General features: G+C 48.9%; 1 protein-coding gene across 1 annotated transcript; it reads left to right on the top strand.

The window, feature by feature from the left end:
• The first annotated feature begins 378 nt into the window (after window positions 1-378).
• flnbl (filamin B, like) lies at window positions 379-21915 on the top strand. Its single transcript, XM_061291903.1, has 48 exons — window positions 379-993; window positions 5309-5415; window positions 5491-5626; window positions 5702-5799; window positions 5883-6030; window positions 6458-6576; window positions 6656-6730; window positions 6803-6965; window positions 7048-7248; window positions 7561-7698; window positions 7825-7951; window positions 8130-8266; window positions 8346-8539; window positions 8989-9102; window positions 9207-9350; window positions 9953-10076; window positions 10359-10519; window positions 10847-10937; window positions 11004-11155; window positions 11640-11757; window positions 11821-11900; window positions 12078-12263; window positions 12363-12677; window positions 12759-12852; window positions 13132-13332; window positions 13422-13595; window positions 13735-13897; window positions 13961-14121; window positions 14224-14515; window positions 14602-14755; window positions 14828-15017; window positions 15510-15757; window positions 15872-15955; window positions 16042-16141; window positions 16251-16391; window positions 16752-16880; window positions 17026-17199; window positions 17276-17638; window positions 17703-17855; window positions 18038-18160; window positions 18901-19167; window positions 19309-19446; window positions 19530-19645; window positions 19760-19892; window positions 19979-20152; window positions 20312-20530; window positions 20629-20844; window positions 20964-21915. Exons 1-48 carry the CDS (start codon window positions 702-704, stop codon window positions 21149-21151), a joined length of 7815 nt encoding a protein of 2604 aa, XP_061147887.1. The 5' UTR covers window positions 379-701; the 3' UTR covers window positions 21152-21915.
• The last annotated feature ends 80 nt before the right edge of the window (window positions 21916-21995 follow it).

Here is a 21995-nt window from a genome sequence, read left to right as displayed (position 1 = left end):
ATAAAATACATTTCACTTTTAATGTATTCAATAGGATGATTTTTTTCCTTTTTTTTTTTACGGCTGTGTTGCCTTAATTTAATAAAGGCAATCAACATTTTTCACAAAAGTAACTTTGGGGAAATAAGCCAAACTTCAGTTTATTTCAAAGAGGATAAACATAAAACAATAAATACGTCACAAAGAGTAGTCAAGAAGCTGTATCACTCTTCCGCGGTCTTGTGTGAGCCCAACCTGCACAAAACCATTTCAAAATAGTATTATCTTAGCCAGTATAAACGATCTTTGTTCGAATGTTGACGTCATCCAAAGTGGTGTTGCCTTCATAGTCTCAGCTCAAAATTGGACGTAACGTAAACCAATCAATCAGCAAGTCAAAGGCGTTGAGCGAAACGTCTGCGAATTCGTCACATAGACTAGTCGCGGCTTTCAAGTCCCATGACGCCGTTTAACGCTCTGCCAACGAACGGTCCAAAGTCATCGCGTTGTCCGCCTGACCAAGCCCGATAACTCGAACTGACAGCTGAAGTCGCGAACATTCCGACTTCTGGAAAGGGACGCTTGAACGCACCCCGCCAAGCCAGTCTCAAGTAAGGCAAGGAAAGTTTAGACCGAGTCGAGCTGATCTTTGTGGAGGCAGCACCGCCGAGCGGCCCGCCTAGCCAACCAGTGTGCCCATAGTGCTCACGGCCCGAAGCAAGATGCCCACCACCGAGAAGGACCTGGCGGAGGACGCGCCGTGGAAGAAGATCCAGCAGAACACCTTTACGCGCTGGATCAACGAGCACCTCAAGTGCGTCAATAAGAGGATCGTGGACCTGCAGCTGGACCTGGGCGACGGCCTGCGGCTCATCGCCCTGCTGGAGGTCCTCAGCCACCAGAAGATGCATCGCCGCTTCCACCCCAGGCCCAACTTCAGGCAGATGAAGTTGGAGAACGTCTCAGTGGCGCTCGAGTTCCTAGACAACCAGAACATCAAGCTCGTCTCCATTGGTGAGTTCTTCGTGGAACTACAGAAAGTTCTACCGGAGGTTTTGTTTTCAACATTGTCAGCTTTTGCTGGAACTTAATGATCATTGTCGCGTGGAGTTCAAAGCGAACACATCTTCTATTCGGTTCTAAATGAAACCATGAAATGAGTTATTTGACTTGTGCACAACGAGCGATTTCAATGCATCCACTTTGCTTTAAAGTGGAGCATTTATGAATGGAGTTTGGCACGTTTAGTGTAAATGAGATCTTAGCTCCAGCAAACCAATGTGTTTGGCCTTTTGAATGAAGATTCGACACGTCTTTGAAGACTTTTAAAAACCAACCCCCCAAAAATTGTTGGAACTTCTAAATTTGTAGTTTTCCTCCACACACACAATATAGTAAACGCTTGTAGTAAAATTGTGCCCTGATGGAGCTCAAGAGGATTTGGGGGGCTTTGTGTTGAGAGAACAAAACTGTTATTTGCTGTTTTATTTGATTAGTTCAGAAGAATCTCTTCAGTTTTATATAGTTGTTGTCGTTTGTATCCCGAAGTGGCTTTAAAAACGATTCTTATGCTCAGTAAACCTGTACCATTAATTTGTGAGAATGATTACACATTTTTTAGGAACCCTCATCATGACTGCTGGGTACATGAAAGGGGCGGGGCTAATCAAGACAATTGGACACGCCCCCCTATACAACAAAGCTTTTGTCTTTGTTTTATTATCAAAGTGGTAAGACTGGATGGGCATGGCTTTGTTTTACTTTTTTGTTTTTAATGAATTATATTTCGCTATCTGAAGGCATGCTGACCTGCAGCCTGACCTGGGTACATGAAAGGGGCGGGGCTAATTAAGACAATTGGACACGCCCCCCTATACAACAAAGCTTATGTCATCAAGAGTTTTACTTTGTTTTATTATCAAAGTGGTAAGACTGGATGAGCATGGCTTTTTTTTTTCCTTTTTTGTTTTTAATGAATTATATTAAGCTATCTGAAGGCATGCTGACCTGCAGCACCTGCGCTAACATTTTGACTGCAAACTGAGCACATTCATGCTGTGTCCAAAATCCAAATTATCAGGCTGCTGTGTGTGCCTGTGTGTGTGTGTGTTCCATGTTAACACAAATAAGATTTGACGTGTCTTACCTTTGTCAGCTGCTACATTTCGCAGCTCAACACTTAAATAGGAAGGGCAAAAAATGTTACACATGGTTTGTTGCTGCTGAATTGACAATAGCGAGACTGTGTCACTGTCTGACATTGTGAGATTACTGTGTGTGTGTGTGTGTGTGTGTGTGTGTGCGCGCGTGCGTGAAAAAGGGTGTTGTCATGCACCCCTGGAGGGAGATGTGTTGAATCATGGTGGAATTATTTGACTTGGGTGTGCACACGTTTTACAATAATAGCAATCATTGACATCACAAAAGTTGTTCAATTAATAGCACTCTGACACCGAACAAAGGCAGGAAGGCAAATTTACCGGCTTCGGAGGTGTAGTAGCTCGTGGCTGAGCCCTAATGACACTTCTGAAGATTACTAGAAATGTGGGACATACTAATCTAATTGGCTAAAGCCAACATATTTATTTTCTTCTTAAGGTTGTACGGTACATTTGCCCATTAGCCTTCTTTAAATCAGCACCGTCAGCACTTTTTTTCTTTTTTAGAATTTTATATTAGATCCTAAAGTTAGTAGGATTTCTTTGGTGTACTTTTGTAAAGATATTGGATTTAGCATTCACAAATTAGAATATTTACCTTTTTTTTCTCAAAAATATACTTCGATTCTCACAGTTAGCTTTCTTTGGTATTACGTCAGCTCCCTCACATTAGAATCCTTATTTTTTCTAATCATTTTTACTAGAGCACTCTGAAGTTAACGTTATTATGCTAGCGTCAACTGTCTTACTTTAGTCTTGTTATTTAAGCACTTCAAGCAGGATTTCTTCCGCTGTGAACACACCTTGAACTCGTTCGCGTGCACACACACCCGCACACACACACACACACACCAAGATAGCATTCAAGGTCAGAGTAGCACATTGGTCCAGTTGTCATGGCAACATGACTAAACAAAGCATCCGATAGGCTGCTGGAATTCACTTCCCCGTAGTGGAAATGTGAAATGGGGCCATTGTCACTATAAAGTTTATCTTTGTTAGCATGTCAGCTAGCGACACTGAGTCATGACGGACTTTGTTCAGCCGACTAAGACTATTTTAGCGGCAGGAAAATAGAGGCGCCAAAATTTTGTTCACTTCACTTGCTGCTGGGCTGTTTTTTTAGACTAGTCTGCCACATTAAATAGCTACATGTTATGAATGCATTTATGACATTCAGTTATTTCCCTGGACTAGGCCTGGGTCTGTTATTTTTCAAGCAAAATGCTTTTTAAGCAATTGGCAAAAGAAATTATAATTAAAAAATCCAATACAGTATGGCCAGAAATGTAATTAGCATCTTTAGAAAACATTTTGGGACACACAAGAAATTGGAGGTGTTAACACTTGCCAATCATTTGAATACTAAAATAAGTACAATTATTTTCCAAAGTGAAATTCAGCGGGCCTTAGTGTGTCTTTGCTGTTATGAAAAGGACTCGTCCATATTAATTTTAGGTCAAATGCATTGACTTCGGTGTGGCCTGCTTGTTGAAGGTATAAACTCAACACTTGTTGTTCCAACAAGGTCTGGTGACGACAAATACACGCAGTCTGGTCTCGGTTTGTTTTTTTGTGTGTATCACCGATGTACCGTTGTCGAGCGCTTTCAGGTGTGACTGACCAAAGTTCATTTGGAATTGCGCACAACCGTCTAGCATTCTTAACAATGTGGTTTTATCTGAGCGCTAGTCATTGCGAGTGATGCAAATGCACTAACGCTAACTCTTGTGGCGTGTCAAATTTGCTGATGTCATCAAGTTTGCTGAGGCATTTAATTTGTTCATGCATCTGTGTATGTTAGCAGGGGGTTGCGGGAGAATTGGGGGTTGGGTGGTTGCAGAGATGATGTCACTTTTGTGGAATGACACACACACACACATGCACACATTGTAAGAGCTGCACATCCTGTTTAGCTACCTGATCTTTTCCTCACTTTCAGTCAAGTCACTCAACTTTCCTGTTGTTACTTTAGCATCTCCATTTGTTCCCATTTATCATTAACCCTTACTTTAACAACCTTATATTAGGATCCTTCTATTACAACCCTTAAGCAATCTTCTTTGCTTACTTAAGCATCAATAATAAGTATCTGTACTTTGGCACGCTTCTGCTAGTGTCCTAACCTAAGCACTGTCCTGACAAGTGAGTGCCATTTTGCATTAGCAGTAGCATCTTTATTCTAGGATGCTTATTTTAGCGTAAATGAGCACGTTGTTCCGATGCAGCCACCAGGGAAATATAACTTGCATGCACGCAGATGCACACGCTGCCCTGTAATTTACGTGTACGCACATACACACAGTGATGTCATCACGTGCACATATGGTGCGTCTGGAAGTTGTTCACTTCACACAATGACATGATTGCAGAAAGGTTGCTAACACAGTGCCAGCTTCTTGTATGACTTTCACCTTATCTCACCATCTCGACTTTTAACAGCTTTGTGTTAACGTCATTAAGATGATGAGCTTCCTCGTATTGGCAACCTTGTGTGTTTTCTTTAGAAACACACTCTCAGCATCCTCAGCGCAGTGATTCACCATTTTTGGGTCATGACCCAAAAGTGGGTCGTAAACCTCCAGTAAAAAATGCCATATTTGTATTCAAGAGTTTTCCAGAACAATACTGGGGCATACTAAGATCCCACATAGAACCAGCATTCCAGTTTTAGGTGTGTTGAAAAAGCCACAGTGTTTTCCCCTTTTTTTTTTTTTTTACCCTACCCTGGCACTAGTAATCGCGTAAAGCGTCAATCAACATAGCCCTGCCCACTGTAGGCGAGCTTGACACAGTAGCAAGTGTTGACAAAGGCAGCTGGAGGCCATCAAACAACACTGACCGCCGTATTTGACCTGTTCCTATGGCAACTGCAACACATTAGGACAGGGAGAGAAAGTGTGCGTGCGGTGCAATAGAAAGTGTGTGAGGGAGATTAGCTTGCGCGTGTGCGTGCGTGCGTGCGTGCATATAAAGGTGAAAAGTGGACACAAAATGGCTGCTTCTTATCAGTGTGACACACCTTGCATCTCAACTACAGGAAGTTGATTAGCAAAGAAAAAATAAATCCTTAAATTAGCACCTTCAATGCTAGGGTTCGTACTTTAGCCTTTTTTTTTTTGCATCTTGAAGTTAGCATGTAATCAATCAATGTCATTTGTTGAGTGCAGACTCTAAAGCCATCGTCGACGGTAATCTGAAGCTGATTCTGGGTCTGGTGTGGACCCTCATCTTGCACTACTCCATCTCCATGCCCATGTGGGAGGGCGACGAGGAGGTTAAACAAGCGCACCTTCAGTTTTGTTTGGTGCCGTTAGCATCCCGTCTCCAACTTTTGGGTTTTACCTTGCAGTCTGACTCCAAGACGCCCAAGCAGCGTCTTCTGGGCTGGATCCAGAACAAAGTCCCCGAAATGCCCATCACCAACTTCCACCAGGACTGGAGGAGCGGGAAGGCGCTGGGGGCGCTGGTGGACGGCTGTGCACCAGGTACGCTACAACCCCATCGCCGTCATCCTTAAAGAGGGAAACCTGACGTGCGTGTGTTTTTTTTTTTTTTTGCAGGGCTGTGTCCGGATTGGGAGACTTGGGATCCAGTGAAGCCGGTTGAGAATGCCACAGAAGCCATGCAGCTGGCTGACGACTGGCTGGGCATCCCGCAGGTTCCGTTCCCACCGTTGGCCATGACTTGCTGTAACACACACGCGCCCGTAGTGTTCACCCACGCGAGTATGTGTGTTTTCAGGTCATCACCCCAGAGGAGATCATTAACCCACAGGTGGACGAGATGTCGGTGATGACGTACTTGTCTCAGTTCCCCAAAGGCAAACTGAAGCCTGGAGCGCCACTCAAACCCAAACTCAACCCAAAGAAGGCCCGAGCTTACGGACCAGGTAGTCCACATACATCAATAACGCCACGTTTTGAGATCTTGTTGTCGTGTTGATTTGCACCGCGCGAGTCGTTGCTTGTTTTGGAGGAAATGAAATTTAGACTTCCCCCGAGGTCCGACTGCTAGCTCCTGGAAGCACTGGTGTGCCTTTACAATGACGGGAAATGAGCGAGCGCCGAGAACAATGAGCTCCTGACAGTGGTCAGCATCGTGGTTTGCCCTCCACATCCGGAGAAGGAAGTCAATCAAACAGCGGCAGCACCAGCCGTGGTAGCGTTGTCAGATATGTCCCTAAAAAATCTGATTTTTAAAGTTATCTTGGAGATATGGTTCATGCCTGAGGACCTGGGAAGTGTTTGAAATCCTCAAAAAGAGGAAAAAAAAGAAACAAATATTTGTTAACTTGTTCTGTCTTGTTCTCCGTGCAGGTATCGAACCGACGGGCAACCGGGTGCTCCGCCCTGCCTTGTTCACAGTGGACACGTTCAGCGCCGGGCAGGGTCTGGTGACAGTCTATTTAGACCAACCGGACGGCACCAGACAAGAGGTCAGCGCCGTCCTCATTTTCCTTCCTCCTGAAATGATTGGGTCCACCAATCAGCTGATGACTTTTTTGTCCATCTCAGCTCAAGGTGGAGCCCAACGACGCCAAGAGGACGTACGCCGTCTCCTTCGTTCCTCAAGTGGTCGGAACCCATAAGGTTGTCTCTTCTGTTTGGGTGAACAACCACATATTTGCACAACATGCTAAAGGCGTCCTGACTTTGTGCTAGGTGACAGTTTTGTTTGCGGGGCAACCCATCCCCAAGAGCCCCTTTGAGGTGGGCGTGGACAAAGCGCTGGGCGACGCCTCCAAGGTGACACTGAAAGGCCCGGGTATCGAACCCGTGGGCAATGTTGCCAACAAGCCCACGTACTTTGACATCTCCACCGCAGGTAATTCTTGTCAAACAACGCATAGCAGAATTTGCTGGAAAAAAAAGCAGCTTGGGAGGCAACTCCGGTCTTGTATTTTCAGGCGCGGGCACAGGAGACGTGACGGTGAGCATCAAAGACCCGCAGGGCCGAGACAACAGCGTGGAGGTCATGATGGAGGACAAGGGCGACAACGTGTACCGCTGCAGCTACCGACCCACGCAGGTCGGCCCGCACTCGCTGACCGTCACCTTCGGGGGCGCCGCTGTACCAAAGAGCCCCTTCGTCATCGACGTGGGCCCAGGTGAGGACCGGCACTCAAATGTCCATTGGATGGTGAGGAGGGAGAAGTACCGTAATTTTCTGACTATAAGTCACACCGGAGTATAAGTCGCACCAGCCATAAAATGCCCAAAAAGTGAAAATAAACATATATATGTATATAAGTCGCTCCTGAGTATAAGTCGCCCCCCCACCCAAACTATGAAAAAAAAACGCGACTTATAGTCCAAAATTACGGTAGTACAAAATGGCAAACTCAATTTACAGTAGCCAGCGAGTATTCCAATTTGCCGATTCTGCTAAGCATCCAATCGCCCTCCTTGTTTTCCTTCAGCCTGCCTACCGGGCACGTGTAGAGCGACTGGCCGTGGCCTGCAGGCGTCGGGTATGCGAGTGAAACAGGTGGGAGACTTCAAGGTGGACACCAGGAACGCCGGCAGCGGAGAACTCAAGATTCTCCTCAAAGATCCCAGTGAGTCTCATAATCGGCCCGGCCCGGACTTCGATTGTAAGGGGGGGATTCTCAAATTTGGCCCCACTGTGGGTCTGCCGGTTCGCCGCTTTTGCCTATGCCAAAAGAATGCGTCTTATCTTTCAGACGGTGGCGAGGTGAGCGTGAAGCAGATCTCAAGTCAGGACAAAGTGCACGCCTTTGAGTATCGCCCACTCTCGACGGGCAAATACACCGTCTCCATTTCCTGGGCGGGGCAGCAAATACCCAAGAGGTGAGCGGCGCATTAATTAAGCCAAGCTGGCAAGAAAAACCTGCCGTGGATTTAAAGACGCTGATGGCTTCAGACTTAAGCCAAGTCTCATTTACGCACCTGCATAACCCAGTGAAGGGTTCTGAGATTTGGCATTGTCTGCGGCATTGTGAAAGGAGCCGTTGTGTTGTTTCCTCAGTCCATTCGAGGTCACCGTGGGTCCGGAAGCGGAGCCGCAACAGATTCGAGCGTGGGGACCCGGTCTGGAGGGGGGTGTCGTGGCTAAACCTGCCATCTTTGTGGTGGAGTCTGTGGGCAGTGATGTGGGAGTCCTGGGTGAGTCCAGATAGACACACAGACGATTAAAAGTCAAGACAAGGGAAGGGAAAAATGAGCCGGCCCGCTTGTCGCTCAGGCTTTGCCATCGAGGGTCCGTCCCAGGCTAAGATCGAGTGCGAGGACCAGAACGACGGCTCGTGCAACGTCCGCTACTGGCCCACGGAGCCGGGCGAGTACGCCGTCCATGTCACCTGCGACGACGACGACATCGAGCTCAGCCCCTTCATGGCCTACATCCTGCCCGATCGCCATAACAACCACCCTGACAAGGTCAGCGGGCCTGTAATTGCGCAATATGTATGCCAACCGCCATGGCCAGATGCAATTTCCAGCAGCACTCATACAGCCCCAAACATTTCTTCAGTCTTGTCCCATGACAAGATATAATTACAACATTGCAGAAATGAGAGGGGTGTACCGTAATTTTCGGACTATAAGTCGCAGGTTTTTTCATAGTTTGGGTGGGGGGGCGACTTATACTCAGGAGCGACTTGTATACATATACATGTTTTTTTTTCACTTTTTTGAGCATTTTATGGCAGGTGCGACTCCGGTGCGACTCATACTCCGAAAATTACGGTACTCACTTTTGTGAGACACACTAGGCAGAATGATACTGTACAAGTAATGACTTTTTTTTTTTTCTTGGACCGCAAAAGCTTGGGAATAAGCTCCGCCCACTAAGATGCGACTGACGTGTTATCGCCCATACCCGACAGGTTCAAGCGTTCGGGCCCGGGCTGGAGAAGAGCGGCTGCCTGATCCACCAGCCTACCGAGTTCACCGTCAACGCCAAGGACGCTGGCAACGGTCCACTCAAGATCATGGCGCAGGTATCGAGATGGACGGATGGACAGTATAGAGACAGAGAATGATGCATGGGTGGATGAAGGTTATTCAGCACAAACTGCTCGTCACCTTCTCGTTCGTTTGACAGGATGCCGAGGGTCTCCCCGTGGAGGTGAAGGTGCGCAGTAAAGTCGAGGGCCAGTACACATGCTCCTACACGCCTGCCTCGGCCCTCAAGCACACGCTGGCTGTGTCCTGGGGAGGAGTCAGCATCCCCGGGAGCCCCTTCAGGGTAAGCAGCGGCCCCTCGCAACCAGCGAAGAAAACAGTCATTATCGTAACGCGCGTCGTGGAGGGCCGACGGTTTTTAGCCTTTGAGCCTTGAGGTGCATCGTTGCTGCTACAATGACCTGTAAATGGATCTTAAAAATAGACTGAAAAGGAAGGAAGTTGAAGGGGGTTGGAGTCCCGAAGATAATCAGGAGATGACGTCAAGGTCTTTACACATTTCAAACCATTCCACAATTTTGTTGCCATCTCAGGGAATAAATGTACAATCATTTGCTATGGAAAAAGAAATTGTCAAAATAAAATGGCTTGAACGGGAATCGTGGTATGTTCTTTTATTCAAAAATAATGACAACCACAAAATGGCAATTTGGGAAATGGAGCCATAGTAATCGTGCATTAGCGCCTGGACGTAAGTGAAACATTCAACATTTCAATTCTTTGCAATCAGTCACAATGTCGATCCCTTCGGGGACAATCTGAAATCAAAGTTTGCCGTTCTGATATGTTTCTAACGTCCTCAAATTGATCCTTGATTGGGGTAAATTGGTCAATTCTGGGTCTATTCTGTGAAACGTCACTAAAAAAAGTGTCGCTTGTCTTTAGGTGAACGTGGGCAAAGGCAGCCACCCAAGTGAGGTCAAAGTCTTCGGCCCGGGAGTGGAGATGGCGGGACCCAAAGCCAGCGAGCCCACGCACTTCACCATTGACTGCTCCGGAGCAGGAGATGGTAACAAAACCAACATTTGTGAATCTGCTCTTTGAGAGTAAATGCTGCTTAGCCAGAAAAGCCAGGGGGAATGAAAAAAGGCGGGAAATCTTTTCCCTCTCCCAGTCTGACCCGTTTCTGTTATCAGCAGTTTCTCATTCCTGTCATAGTCGCAATTCCATTGCCGCCATTGACTCTCGGCTTGTCATGCCAATCGTTCTCGGCCCATGTGAACCTTCTCAACTTGAAGGCAGACCGATTTAGGACCTCCTAAATGTTCTTGGGCTTCCGTTGTTTCCACAGGCGACGTCGGCGTGGGCATCAAGTGTGACAGCAACATGGTGGGTGACCGGGAAGCCGACGTGGACTTTGACATCATCCCCAACGCCAACGACACGTTCACTGTCAAGTACATCCCGCCCGCCGCGGGACAGCTCACCGTCAAAGTGTTCTTCACTGACAAGGTGGTTGCGCATCTCTTGAAAGTGTTCACAATCATCCAATCACATTCAAACGGAAGCCTGAATGTTTTCTTGTAATTCCCTCGAGCTTGATTCGTTCCAGCTGAGGAAAAAACAGCCCCAAAAAACAATCGCCCCTCACACACACTTTTTTTTTCCATTATGAAGTGAACAGGGGTGTGTAAACTTTTGATATCCACCATATGCCCTCCGTGACCTAGTTTTTCCATTATGAAGTGAACAGGGGTGTGTAAACTTTTGATATCCACCATATGCCCTCCGTGACCTAGTTTTCAACTGGTTCCGTGTTCCATCTGTGTTTCCACCCAGGAAGTTCCCCAGAGTCCTTTCCTGGTGAACGTAGACCCCTCCCATGATGCAGCCAAGGTCAAAGCCACGGGGCCCGGACTGGCCCGCACAGGTAAATAAGCCGCGTGTGATGAAGTCACTTCCTGTCGGGACATTGACGCGCGAGTATCGTGTCTAGGTGTGGAAAGCGGAATACCGACCCACTTCACGGTCCTGACAAAAGGAGCAGGAAAGGCACCGCTGGATGTCACCTTTTCATGTCCTGTCAATGATTTTGACATCATCGACAACTACGACTACTCGCACACTGTCAAGTACACGCCGGTCGGGGTAAGACGCACCCGCGCGCACACATCATTAGTCGGCGGCATGATGACGTCGTGTGTCGTTTGGTATGCCCAATCGTTTGTTCCTTGAAAGCCACCGTGAGCCCAAATAAATCTGCTGCATGAATTTCATCTGCTAATTTATTTACTTATACCGTTATTTTCGGACTATAAGTCGCACCGGAGTATAAGTCGCACCAGCCATAAAAAGTCCAAAAAAGTGAAAAAAAACATATATATGTATATAAGTCGCTCCTGAGTATAAGTCGCCCCCCCACCCAAACTATGAAAAAAAACGCGACTTATAGTCCGAAAATTACGGTATATGGATTGCTATTTTTAACTGAGGTAAAAAAAATATTCTGCCGTTTGAATTGTATTTTCTATCTATTGAGTGGCATTTTTAATGAGGTGATAGCCACCTACATTTTTAAAAAATGTTGTTTGCCTATGAGGCTCTTCCAAACGATACATGTACATGCGCTCAGGGCCCGATGAGCATCGCAGTGACGTTTGGCGGGGACCCCATTACAAACAGTCCCTTCGCCGTGGACGTGGCGCAACGCCTGAACCTCAACAACGTGGGCGTTGACAATCTGGACGGACGTAAGATATCCTAATAAAGGACAATGAGTCCTTTCCAGCAGCGTGAAAAAATAAATGTTTTAGGTGTGGAGGTGGGCCAAGCGCAGCACTTCCTGGTTAACACAAAGGGTGCCGGAGGTCAAGGACGCCTGGAGGTTGAGGTGGTGAGTGTCATCTAGATCTCATATTCCATCCTTATCTTACTTATTGATCCTAATGTCTGTCCTAATCCATCGGCGATTATTAATATTTAACTGTCCGCTCTCATCTGTTTGATTGATGTGTTCTCTGTTTCGATTTGTTGTTGTGGACTCACTCAGCCATGCGACTTTGTTTCTTAGCTGAGCCCCAGCCAGCGGCATGTGCCGTGCAAAGTGGAGCCACTGCGCGGGAAAGCCGACGTGCATCAGGTGCGGTACACCCCCACAGAAGAGGGGGTGTACGCCGTCAACGTGTCCTATGACGGACACCCCATCGCGGGGAGCCCCTTCCCCGTGGAGGGCCTGCTGCCTCCGGATCCCAGCAAGGTACCAAATTGCCAAGCAACAGTTAGCCGTCTTCTACCGCCATTAACATTCTGGACAAAATGTTGGCTTTCCGTGGTGACATCCTCCATTTCCATCTAGGTGAAGGCCCACGGTCCAGGTTTGAAAGGAGGCTTTGTTGGGAACCACGCGGAGTTCACCATAGACACCAAAGGGGCCGGCACAGGTGGTTTGGGTCTGACAGTGGAGGGACCCACCGAGGCCAAAATCGAGTGCTCGGACAACGGGGACGGGACCTGTTCCGTCTCCTACCTGCCCACGGAACCCGGAGAATATCTGGTCAACATCCAGTTCGAGGAGGTCCACATCCCGGGCTCACCCTTCCAAGCGGACATCCACTGGCCTTTTGATCCGAGCAAGGTGGTGGCCGCTGGGTCGGGCCTTAGCAAGGCCAAGGTGAGAGAGAGCCTCGACTGGATGGATCGGAATTATTGTCCGTGTTCTGTCTTTTGTCAAGATAAACTTTTGTGCACGCAGGTGGGAGAGGCCAGCGTGGTCTACGTTGACTGCGCCAAAGCTGGACGTGGTCAACTCAGCCTGGAGGCTGTTCCAGATGCGTCCACACCTGCAGGTTTGACACAAAGTCCATTCAATAACTAGCTCTAGGTATTTCTCCTCTCCCTGTGATTTGGGTTTCCCTTCTGTTCATTTTTTTTACTGCAGCCCGTTTAGACAACAGACTTCGGGTTCGAATCCTTTACCTTGTTTGTTTTGTTTTAATTTCTGCCGCACCCATTGAGCTTGAATCCTTTGTATGTTCTGCTGATTTCAAAACACGGCCGCATATTAAAAGTTCATCTCTCTCTTTAAATCCTGCTCACTGTTCATCAAAAATGAATACGTGTTCCAGGTGTGAAAGCAAAGACGGAAGTGGTGGACAACAAAGACGGGACGTACGCGGTCACCTACGTTCCTCTGACGTCGGGAACGTACACTTTGCTGCTTAAGTACGGCAACAAAGCCGTTCCCGGTTTCCCTGCCAAGGTGATGGTGGTCCCGGCCGTCGACGTCTCCCAAGTCAAAGTGTCTGGGCGGGGAGTGGACGGAAAAGGTACGCCATTGTCTGCTTGCTGACACCGGTGTCCCACCTGGATGGTCAGCGTAGTAAAGCCCGCCCTTCCTCCCTCATTTGTCCCGCAGGCGTCTTCAGAGAAGCCACCACCACGCTTATGGTGGACGCTCGTCCTCTGAGCCGGAAGGGCGGGAACCGTGTGAAAGCCGAGGTCAGGAACCCGTCTGGGGCTCTGACAGACTGCGTGGTCAAAGACAATAAGGACGGGACGTACAGCATTGAGTACACGCCGTATGAAAACGGTAATGCAATTCCTACCAAGCATCTAAAAATGGTCCTGCGCTAAACTTTGGTCCACAATGAGATGTCCTCTGTAGCCCATTTAGTTGTCGGGCCTGAAAGCTTTGTCCCTAAATCCTTTGCACATGGTGTGTCTTTCAGGCGAGCACAGTGTCCAGGTTCTCTACGAAGACACGCCCGTTCTACGGAGCCCGGCCAGGGTTTGCGTGTCTGACGGCTGCGACCCCAGCAGGGTGATGGCCACGGGGCCAGGCCTCAACAAGGGCCTGACCGATAAAACCAACTCCTTCAACATCATTACCAGGTGGCGGCGCTTACACGCCCATGGTGCGCCGCCCGTCTTGGTCTAACAAAAGTGCTTCTGTAGGGGGGCAGGCACTGGTGGTCTGGGCATCACCGTTGAGGGTCCGTCTGAGTCCAAGATGGCGTGCAAAGACAACAAAGATGGGAGCTGCAGTGTGGATTACGTCCCCTTCACGCCAGGCCTCTATGACGTCAACATCCTCTATGGAGGAGAACACATTCCCGGTGAGTTAGTTAGCATTACTACCGAGGAAACTTCTCATGTTTTGGTCAACTGGACGAAAGAGGAACATCTGAAGTAAATCAACTCTCTTTATTGGCTTTTAGGAAGCCCTTTCAAAGTTCCAGTCGAGGACCTTGTAGAACCCAGTAAAGTGAAGGTTTACGGGCCGGGAGTGGCCCCGGGGGTTCGGGCCAAGATCCCGCAGATGTTCACGGTGAACTGCAGTGAGGCAGGCCTAGCACCGCTCGTGGTCGCTGTGCGCACTCCCAAAGGGTTGTCAGAACCTGTGGAGGTGTTGGACAATGGCGACGGGACCCACACGGTCTCCTACACGCCCTCTGTGGAGGGCGCCTACTCTGTGGCTGTACAGTACGCCGACGAGGACGTTCCCAGAAGGTACTGCATGTGGAACCGCTTTGAATTTTTCCTGTGGATTCATCTTGCAACTTTTTTTGGGGGGTTGTGTTGTCTTCCCCTTTTAGTCCGTTCCCCGTTCAAGTGCTTCCCACCCACGACGCCCGTAAAGTAAGAGCCAGCGGCCCGGGGCTGACCAGCAAAGTCCTCGCCAGCTTCCCCGTGGAGTTCAAGATCAACGCCAAGAAAGCCGGACAGGGACAACTGAGTGTGCTCATCACTGTCAGTACTTCCACACACGTTGAGTTGTATTGATTTGAAAATCCACCGCAATCAACTGCTGTCTGTCTTCAGGACCAGGACGGCAAACCCAAGCTGCCCACTATCCACGACAACGGAGACGACACGTACGATGTGTCGTACGTGCCCGACCGAGCCGGTCGCTACACCATCGTCATCAAGTACGGCGGTGACGACATCCTGGACTCGCCTTACAAAGTCCAAGCCACGGTGACGGGAGACGCCAGCAAGTGCACCACCACTGGTGCGTCGCTAGCAAATACGGCGCGTAGATTGATTAGATTGACCTTTGACCTTTCTTTGCATCTTCTTGAGAAGTTTACCATGTTTTCTCTCAGTCATTATTAGCAATATTACCGTAATTTTCGGACTATAAGTCGCGTTTTTTTTCATAGTTTGGGTGGGGGGGCGACTTATACTCAGGAGCGACTTATATACATATATATGTTTTTTTTCACTTTTTTGGGCATTTTATGGCTGGTGCGATTTATACTCCGGTGCGACTTATAGTCCGAAAATTACGGTAGCTTCAACGTTGCTGCTAACTACTTTTCAATGGCAGCCTGTTAAACTTAGAATGCTCGCTACATGTCATTAGAAGAAACCAATATTCGAGCTAATGTTGAAGCTAAAGTTCAAATTGATGGAAGATGGTCACAACATTGTAGCTTATGTTGACTCTAAAGTTGAAGATGGTTGAAACTAACATTGGAGGCCAATATGCGATGTACATCAGGGCCTAAATTGGACCCGAGAGGGGAACTGGATCAGGAGCTGTTCCTCCTGGTCAACACCAAGGGTGCGGGCAAAGGCAAAGTGAACTGCGTGGTGGTGCAGCCCAACGGCAGTGAGGTGGACGCCGCGGTGAAGGACAACCAGGATGGAACTTTCGACGCTTTCTGCACGCTGCAGGAGCCGGGCGACTACATTATGTTTGTGCGTTTTGGTGGGGAGCACATCCCCGGCAGTCCCTTCAAAGTCAAGGTATGGAAAGCCAGCTTAGCATTTTTGTCCCCTGCACATATTTCTTTGTATAATAAGAAAGAATTAGCACGAAGTTGGCTGTCAGCTTTTCAAATCTTCCCGTGGTGTCCTCAGGCAACCAATGAGGTCCCTGCCATGCAAGAACTGACGTCAATCCAGCAGCAAGGTGTTCCACCAGGACTTGGCTTTCAGCCCTGGGTACGCGTGCACGCACACACCCACACACACCTTCCAATGAGATTGGCGTATTTGTTAAGTGACATTCACCGGTTCCTCCCCCTCAGGTGACGTCAGATGAGCTCGGAAACGGCATTGGCGGCGGCAGCGCATTCAGACCCTTCCACATGGTCATTCCTTTCGCCTTCAAGAGGGGGCAAGTCACCGGTGAGAGACACGTGCATGCATGAATGCATTGAAAACGTTTGAAAATGTTGAAAAAAAAAAAAAAGAATGCCCCCCCCCCCCCCCCCAAAAAACATATTTTGTCTTTCAGGCCAGGTTCTGATGCCGTCGGGAAAGTCTGCTCAGCCGCTGATCACGGACAACCTGGATGGGACGGTCACTGTGCAGTACTCTCCCACCGAGGCCGGCCTGCACGAGATGCACATCAAGTATAACGGAGTGCACATTCCAGGTATGGAAATGCACGACTTGAACTTTGAACTCTTTTGGGAAAGCTGTCCCTAATCATTAGTCTTTCTCTCTCTCACTAAGTTTCAAGAGAGAACATCTGGTGTGCGGAACACACAACTCACTCGCCATCCACTTTGTACCGTAATTTTCGGACTATAAGTCGCGTCTTTTTTTCATAGTTTGGGTGGGGGGCGACTTATACTCAGGTGCGACTTATAGTCCGAAAATTACGGTAGTTTTATCTTCATGCCGTACGATTTTTTATAAGCAATTCAAAGTGTTTACTGAAAGGCTCAGTTTACTGTCCAAATTGAGTGAATTCCACCTTAATAAAACATATGTGTGTGTGTTGCTGTTGCAGAGTCCCCTCTTCAGTTCTACGTGAACCGCTCCAGTAGTCCCAGTGTGACGGCCTACGGTGCAGGCCTCAGCTACGGCGTGGCCAATAAGACTTCGGTGTTCATCGTCAACACAGAGGATGCTGCTGAAGGTATGAGACCACAAATCACGACTGGTGTCCCTCAAGGCTGAATACTAAAACCACTGTTTCTTTCCGAGGTGTTTTTCTTTGCTGCTAATGTTCATGAATTTATGGGAAGTTGTCGGGACACTGTTGCCGCTATGCTTGTGTCCAGGTGGCCTGGACCTGGCCATCGAGGGTCCGTCCAAGGCGGAAATCACCTGCCTGGACAACAAGGACGGCACGTGCACCGTCAGCTACCTTCCCACGCTGCCGGGAGACTACTGCATCCTGGTCAAGTACAACAACAAGCACATTGCTGGCAGCCCGTTCACCGCCAGGATCACGGGTTTGTACCCGCCGACAAGGCTCAGATTATTTGTGAAGAATCGAAAAAAACTAATACTGCTCTGCATACGCCACAGAGGACAAACAACGGCGGTCGCAGGTGAAATTGGGCTCATCGGCCGACTTCTTCCTGAACATCAACGAGACGGACTTGAGTCTCCTCAGCGCCAGCATCACGGCGCCGTCGGGCGGCGAGGAGCCCTGCCTGCTCAAGAGGATGGCCAACAACCACGTGGGCATCTCCTTCGTCCCCCGCGAGGTGGGCGAGCACTCCGTCAGCATCACCAAGAACGGATGCCACGTGGCCAACAGCCCCATCGCCATCATGATCGTGCAATCTGAGATCGGAGACGCCGGGCGCGTTAGGGCCTACGGTGATGGCCTGGCGCAAGGGACCACGTTCACCGACACCAGCTTCATGGTGGACACGCGCGACGCCGGTAAGCTGGCCGCCGCCGCCGCCAACACGGCGACATCATGCTGACATCTTCATGTCACGTTAAGGTTACGGTGGGCTGGCGCTAGCCATCGAGGGTCCGAGCAAGGTGGACATCCAGACGGAGGACATGGAAGACGGGACGTGCCGCGTCTCCTATTGTCCCACCGAGCCCGGAAACTACATCGTCTCCATTCGCTTCTCTGACAAGCCCATCCCAGGTACCAAGAAAACACCCAGATGAGCTCCACCGGATTAGTTTTGGTCTTTTCGGATTTAATAGGTTCGTTTTTTTAAGTGAATGATGTCATAGCGTAATGGGGAAGGGGAGTCCCGCAGGATCCATTGCATGTTTGTTTGAATGGCGATGTGCCAGTCACGTTTGGCGTCTTGTGTCGGACAGGGAGTCCGTTCACGGTGCCGGTGACGGGCGAAGGTCGCATCCGGGAGAGCATCACCCGCAAACAGAGGGCGGCACCTGTTGCGGGCGTGGGCAGCGTCTGTGACCTCAGCCTCAAGATACCAGGTACCTGTCGCTACCTTCAGAAACTTAAGGCATATCTTTATCGAAATAAAACCATCAAACGAATACTCAATGTTTATACCGATTTTTTTTTTTCTGTGAACGACAACCATGAAAGTTGACGTAATGTTCCTACGAAGCAAAGTTGTTGCTGTTAACTTCACTGCTTGAGATGTTTTCTTAAATTCATGTCTTGCCTTCCTTCCTTCCTTCCTTCCTCCTTTCTTCCATCCTTTCCATCCTTCCTTTCCATCCTTCCTTTCCATCCTTCCTTTCCATCCTTCCTTCCTTTCCATCCTTCCCTCCCCGCCTCCCAAATTTTTCTCCACAATTTGCTTCCTGGTCTTTCTGTCATCTTCATGTTCATCTTCCTCCAGTGCGCTGCTTCTTCTTGACCTTGTGTCGCTCCTTCCTTCCTCGCATCTCTTTTTCTTCTCACTTCTGTGGAGTCCGCCGGTGTTCCAGTGGGGAAATGGCCGAGGTTTGCCGCCAATGTTTTTTTTCAACACTTTTTCCTCCCTCATAAATGCTCCAAACTGTAACACTTAAAACAAGATTGGATTTTGAAAAAAGTGAAACCATGATAAGCATACAAAAACAACAAACAATGAGATTATGGATTTATAATAAATACAAAATGTGAACAACATTGCTAAAATTGATGTATGCTCAAATTTGGAGTTTTGATAACGTTTGTGTTTTAAATGACATTCAATTTACTCATACTTGTGTTTTGTCGGCAGCCCTGGACATGCGCGATGTCCGATCCGAGGTCACGTGCCCGTCGGGCGCCGTTCAGCCTGCTCAGCTGGTTGCCGCGGGCAACGACACATACTGCGTGCAGTTTGTGCCCACCGAGATGGGCGTGCACAGAGTGAGCGTCCGGTACCGGGGCGCCCACGTGCCCGGCAGCCCCTTTCAGTTTACTGTGGGGCCGCTGGGCGAGGGCGGCGCCGCCAAGGTCAAAGCGGGAGGCCCTGGACTGGAGGGAGCACTGGTGGGAGAGCCAGGTACGCAGCCATCCCTGAAGGAGGGTTAATGTTTTGGTGTGAAGTGACCTCTGACAGAATTTTCAGAGGTCCACTTCTAGATTGCTAGATTGTTTCTTTGTTTTCAAAGAGGCTCCACTCACTCCATTATTGTGTCTGCAGCCGAGTTCAGTATCTGGACCAGAGAGGCCGGCGCCGGGGGCCTGTCTGTGGCCGTGGAAGGTCCCAGCAGGGCCGAGATCTCCTTTGACGACCGCAAAGACGGATCCTGCGGCGTCTCCTACGTGGCACAGGAGCCCGGTAGATAAACAACACACACACACAACAAAAAAAGAAAACACGTTGATAGCCTTTGCGTGTGCGACGCCAATGTGGTTCTCCAGGGGACTACGAAATTGCCGTCAAATTCAATGATCAGCACATCCCTGACAGTCCCTACCTGGTCCGTGTGGCGGCCTCCACCTACGACACGCAACGCATGATCGTCACCGGACTTCAGGTTGGCCCGCCCACTCCTGGCCCGCGCTGCCTTGCCAATATATACAAAATAATGTAACAAAGTAGAATTTAAAAGAACAAAAACTTGAATGGAATCCCAAACGCGCATTTGCAGAAGTCTGGTCTGAAGTTGAACCAGCTGTCGGCCTTCACCGTGTCAATGGAAGGAGCCAAAGGAAAACCGGAGGCCAAGGTCACCAGCCCCTCAGGAGCTCAAGAGGAGTCTGCCGTCAAACATCTGGAAGAAGGTGCGTTGACCTCCTTGTGTGTGCGTGCGTGGTTGATGCACCTTGCGTGCGTGCACAGCAATGACCCGCCTTGCCCTCCATCCCAGACAAGTACTCGATCCACTTCATCCCCCGGGAGCGAGGTCTCCACACAGTGGACGTCAAGTACGGGCCCCAGGGCCGCGTGGCTTCCTTCAGCGTCATGGTGGGCTCGTCCGAACCGGCCGGAGGAGCCGCGCTGGTCTCGGCGTACGGTGCCGGACTGGAGAAAGGCACCACAGGTTTTGAAATCTTGCCATTTTCCAGGATTCCAAAAGAAAATAGCAAGAAATAAAATGAATGACATATTCCAGACATGTTCTCCTGCATACCACTAGAGGGACCTCAGCTGGCAAAACTGTTTTGGCGACGTTTTGAGTGTGCGCGCGTCCCGCCGGCAGGTGTCCAATCGGAGTTTATCATCGACAACACGATGGCAGGGCAGGGCGCAGTGGCCGTCACGGTGGAGGGCCCGTCCAAGGTTCAGATGGAGTGCCTGGAGGTGGCTGAGGGCTACAAGGTGCTCTACACGCCGCTGGCTCCCGGCAGCTACGTCATCGCCGTCAAGTACGACGGACCGCACCACATCGCCAGCAGCCCCTTCGTCGCCAAAGTCACGGGTCAGCACGCGCTTTCGCTCCTCTTCTAGTTAATGCCTTTAGTTCTTGTCGCGCGACGCCATTTTCCATCTTTGGTCTTAGTCAGCATCCTCTTTCAGGTCCTCCATTGGTGAGCGTGACCAACACCAGCGTGTCGTCGACACTGACCCTTGAACCCTCTGTGGAAGCGTCGGTGCTTAGCAGTAGCGGCGGCGGGTCTTTGCAGAGCGCCACAGAAGGGTCGGACGCCAGCAAAGTGCTCAGTCGAGGCCCGGGTCTGAGCAAGGCCTACGTGGGCCAGAAGAGCAGCTTCTCGGTGGACTGCAGCAAGGCCGGTGAGTCTCGCTACGCACTCAATCTGAAACGGGCCTGCTCTTCTTTTGATACATGCTGGCTGTGTATATCACAAGTGACCCTTTTCAGCCTGATATAATATATAATATTCCCCCACCAGGTAAGAACATGTTGGTGGTGGGCGTGCACGGCCCCCAAGTTCCCTGCGAGGAGGTCCTGATCAAGCACTTGGGTGACCTGCACTACAATGTCAGCTACGTGCTGCGCGAGCGCGGTGACTACGTCCTGGTGGTCAAGTGGGGCGAGGACCACATCCCCGGCTCGCCCTTCCACGTTGTCGTGCCCTGATGTTTGCTTTCCAAAGTGTGGTGCGGGGGGGCCCTTTTGCGGCTCTTTATTTTTTTTCCCCCTTTCTGCCGGTCCAAGCTATATTTAAAATGTAGGATTAGTCGTCACAACACTATGCTAATTATGCTAATGTATTTTAGCATTGATTTGTTGTTGTTGTTGTTAATATATTTAACATTTTGATCTACAGCTCTGAAGAAGTGTAATAAGGCCAAAAAGCATTTTTGGGGGGGGCATTTTAACCATGACAATATTTGTACAGTAGTACCTTTTGAACCAACAAGGAGAATTTAAGCAGGCAGCTGATAATTCTTTGCAAATGACTGCTCAAACCATTTTTTAAGTTTATTCTAAAAGTCAACATACAAGAAAACCAGTATCAATGTTGCAGGAGATAACGCTAACATGTTTGAATACAAATGGTGCAGGAATATGTAGACGAGCAATATAGTCATTTTCTTAATCTGCAACACATTCTGATTTTGAAACTGTGCTAAAAATGTTGCTAAAAATGTCATAAACAACTGGAATGCCTTTTTTTCACAGTGTTGTGCAAAGAGCTCAAAATATTGCCAAAACGGGAAACAAGAGTAAAACGGCACGCGAGCTTTTGTTGGGCTCCCTTAGGGAACTACGAATGTTTTACTTCCACAATCCTTTGCTGTGAACGCTGTTTACTTTAATGTCGTGGAGTGGGTTCAACTCGTCTTGTCCCATTTGAATGTTCACTACGTATATTTGATCATTAAAATGAACTGATATCACTGAGTGGTTTTATTTTCATTCCTATTTTAACCAAGAAAATGTATGGACATTTCTTTTATTTATTCCAAAATGCCTTGTT

The sequence above is a fragment of the Syngnathus typhle genome, linkage group LG11 (assembly GCF_033458585.1).
Source record: "Syngnathus typhle isolate RoL2023-S1 ecotype Sweden linkage group LG11, RoL_Styp_1.0, whole genome shotgun sequence".
NCBI lineage: Eukaryota > Metazoa > Chordata > Actinopteri > Syngnathiformes > Syngnathidae > Syngnathus > Syngnathus typhle.
This window is presented reverse-complemented; position numbering and strand designations above follow the sequence as displayed.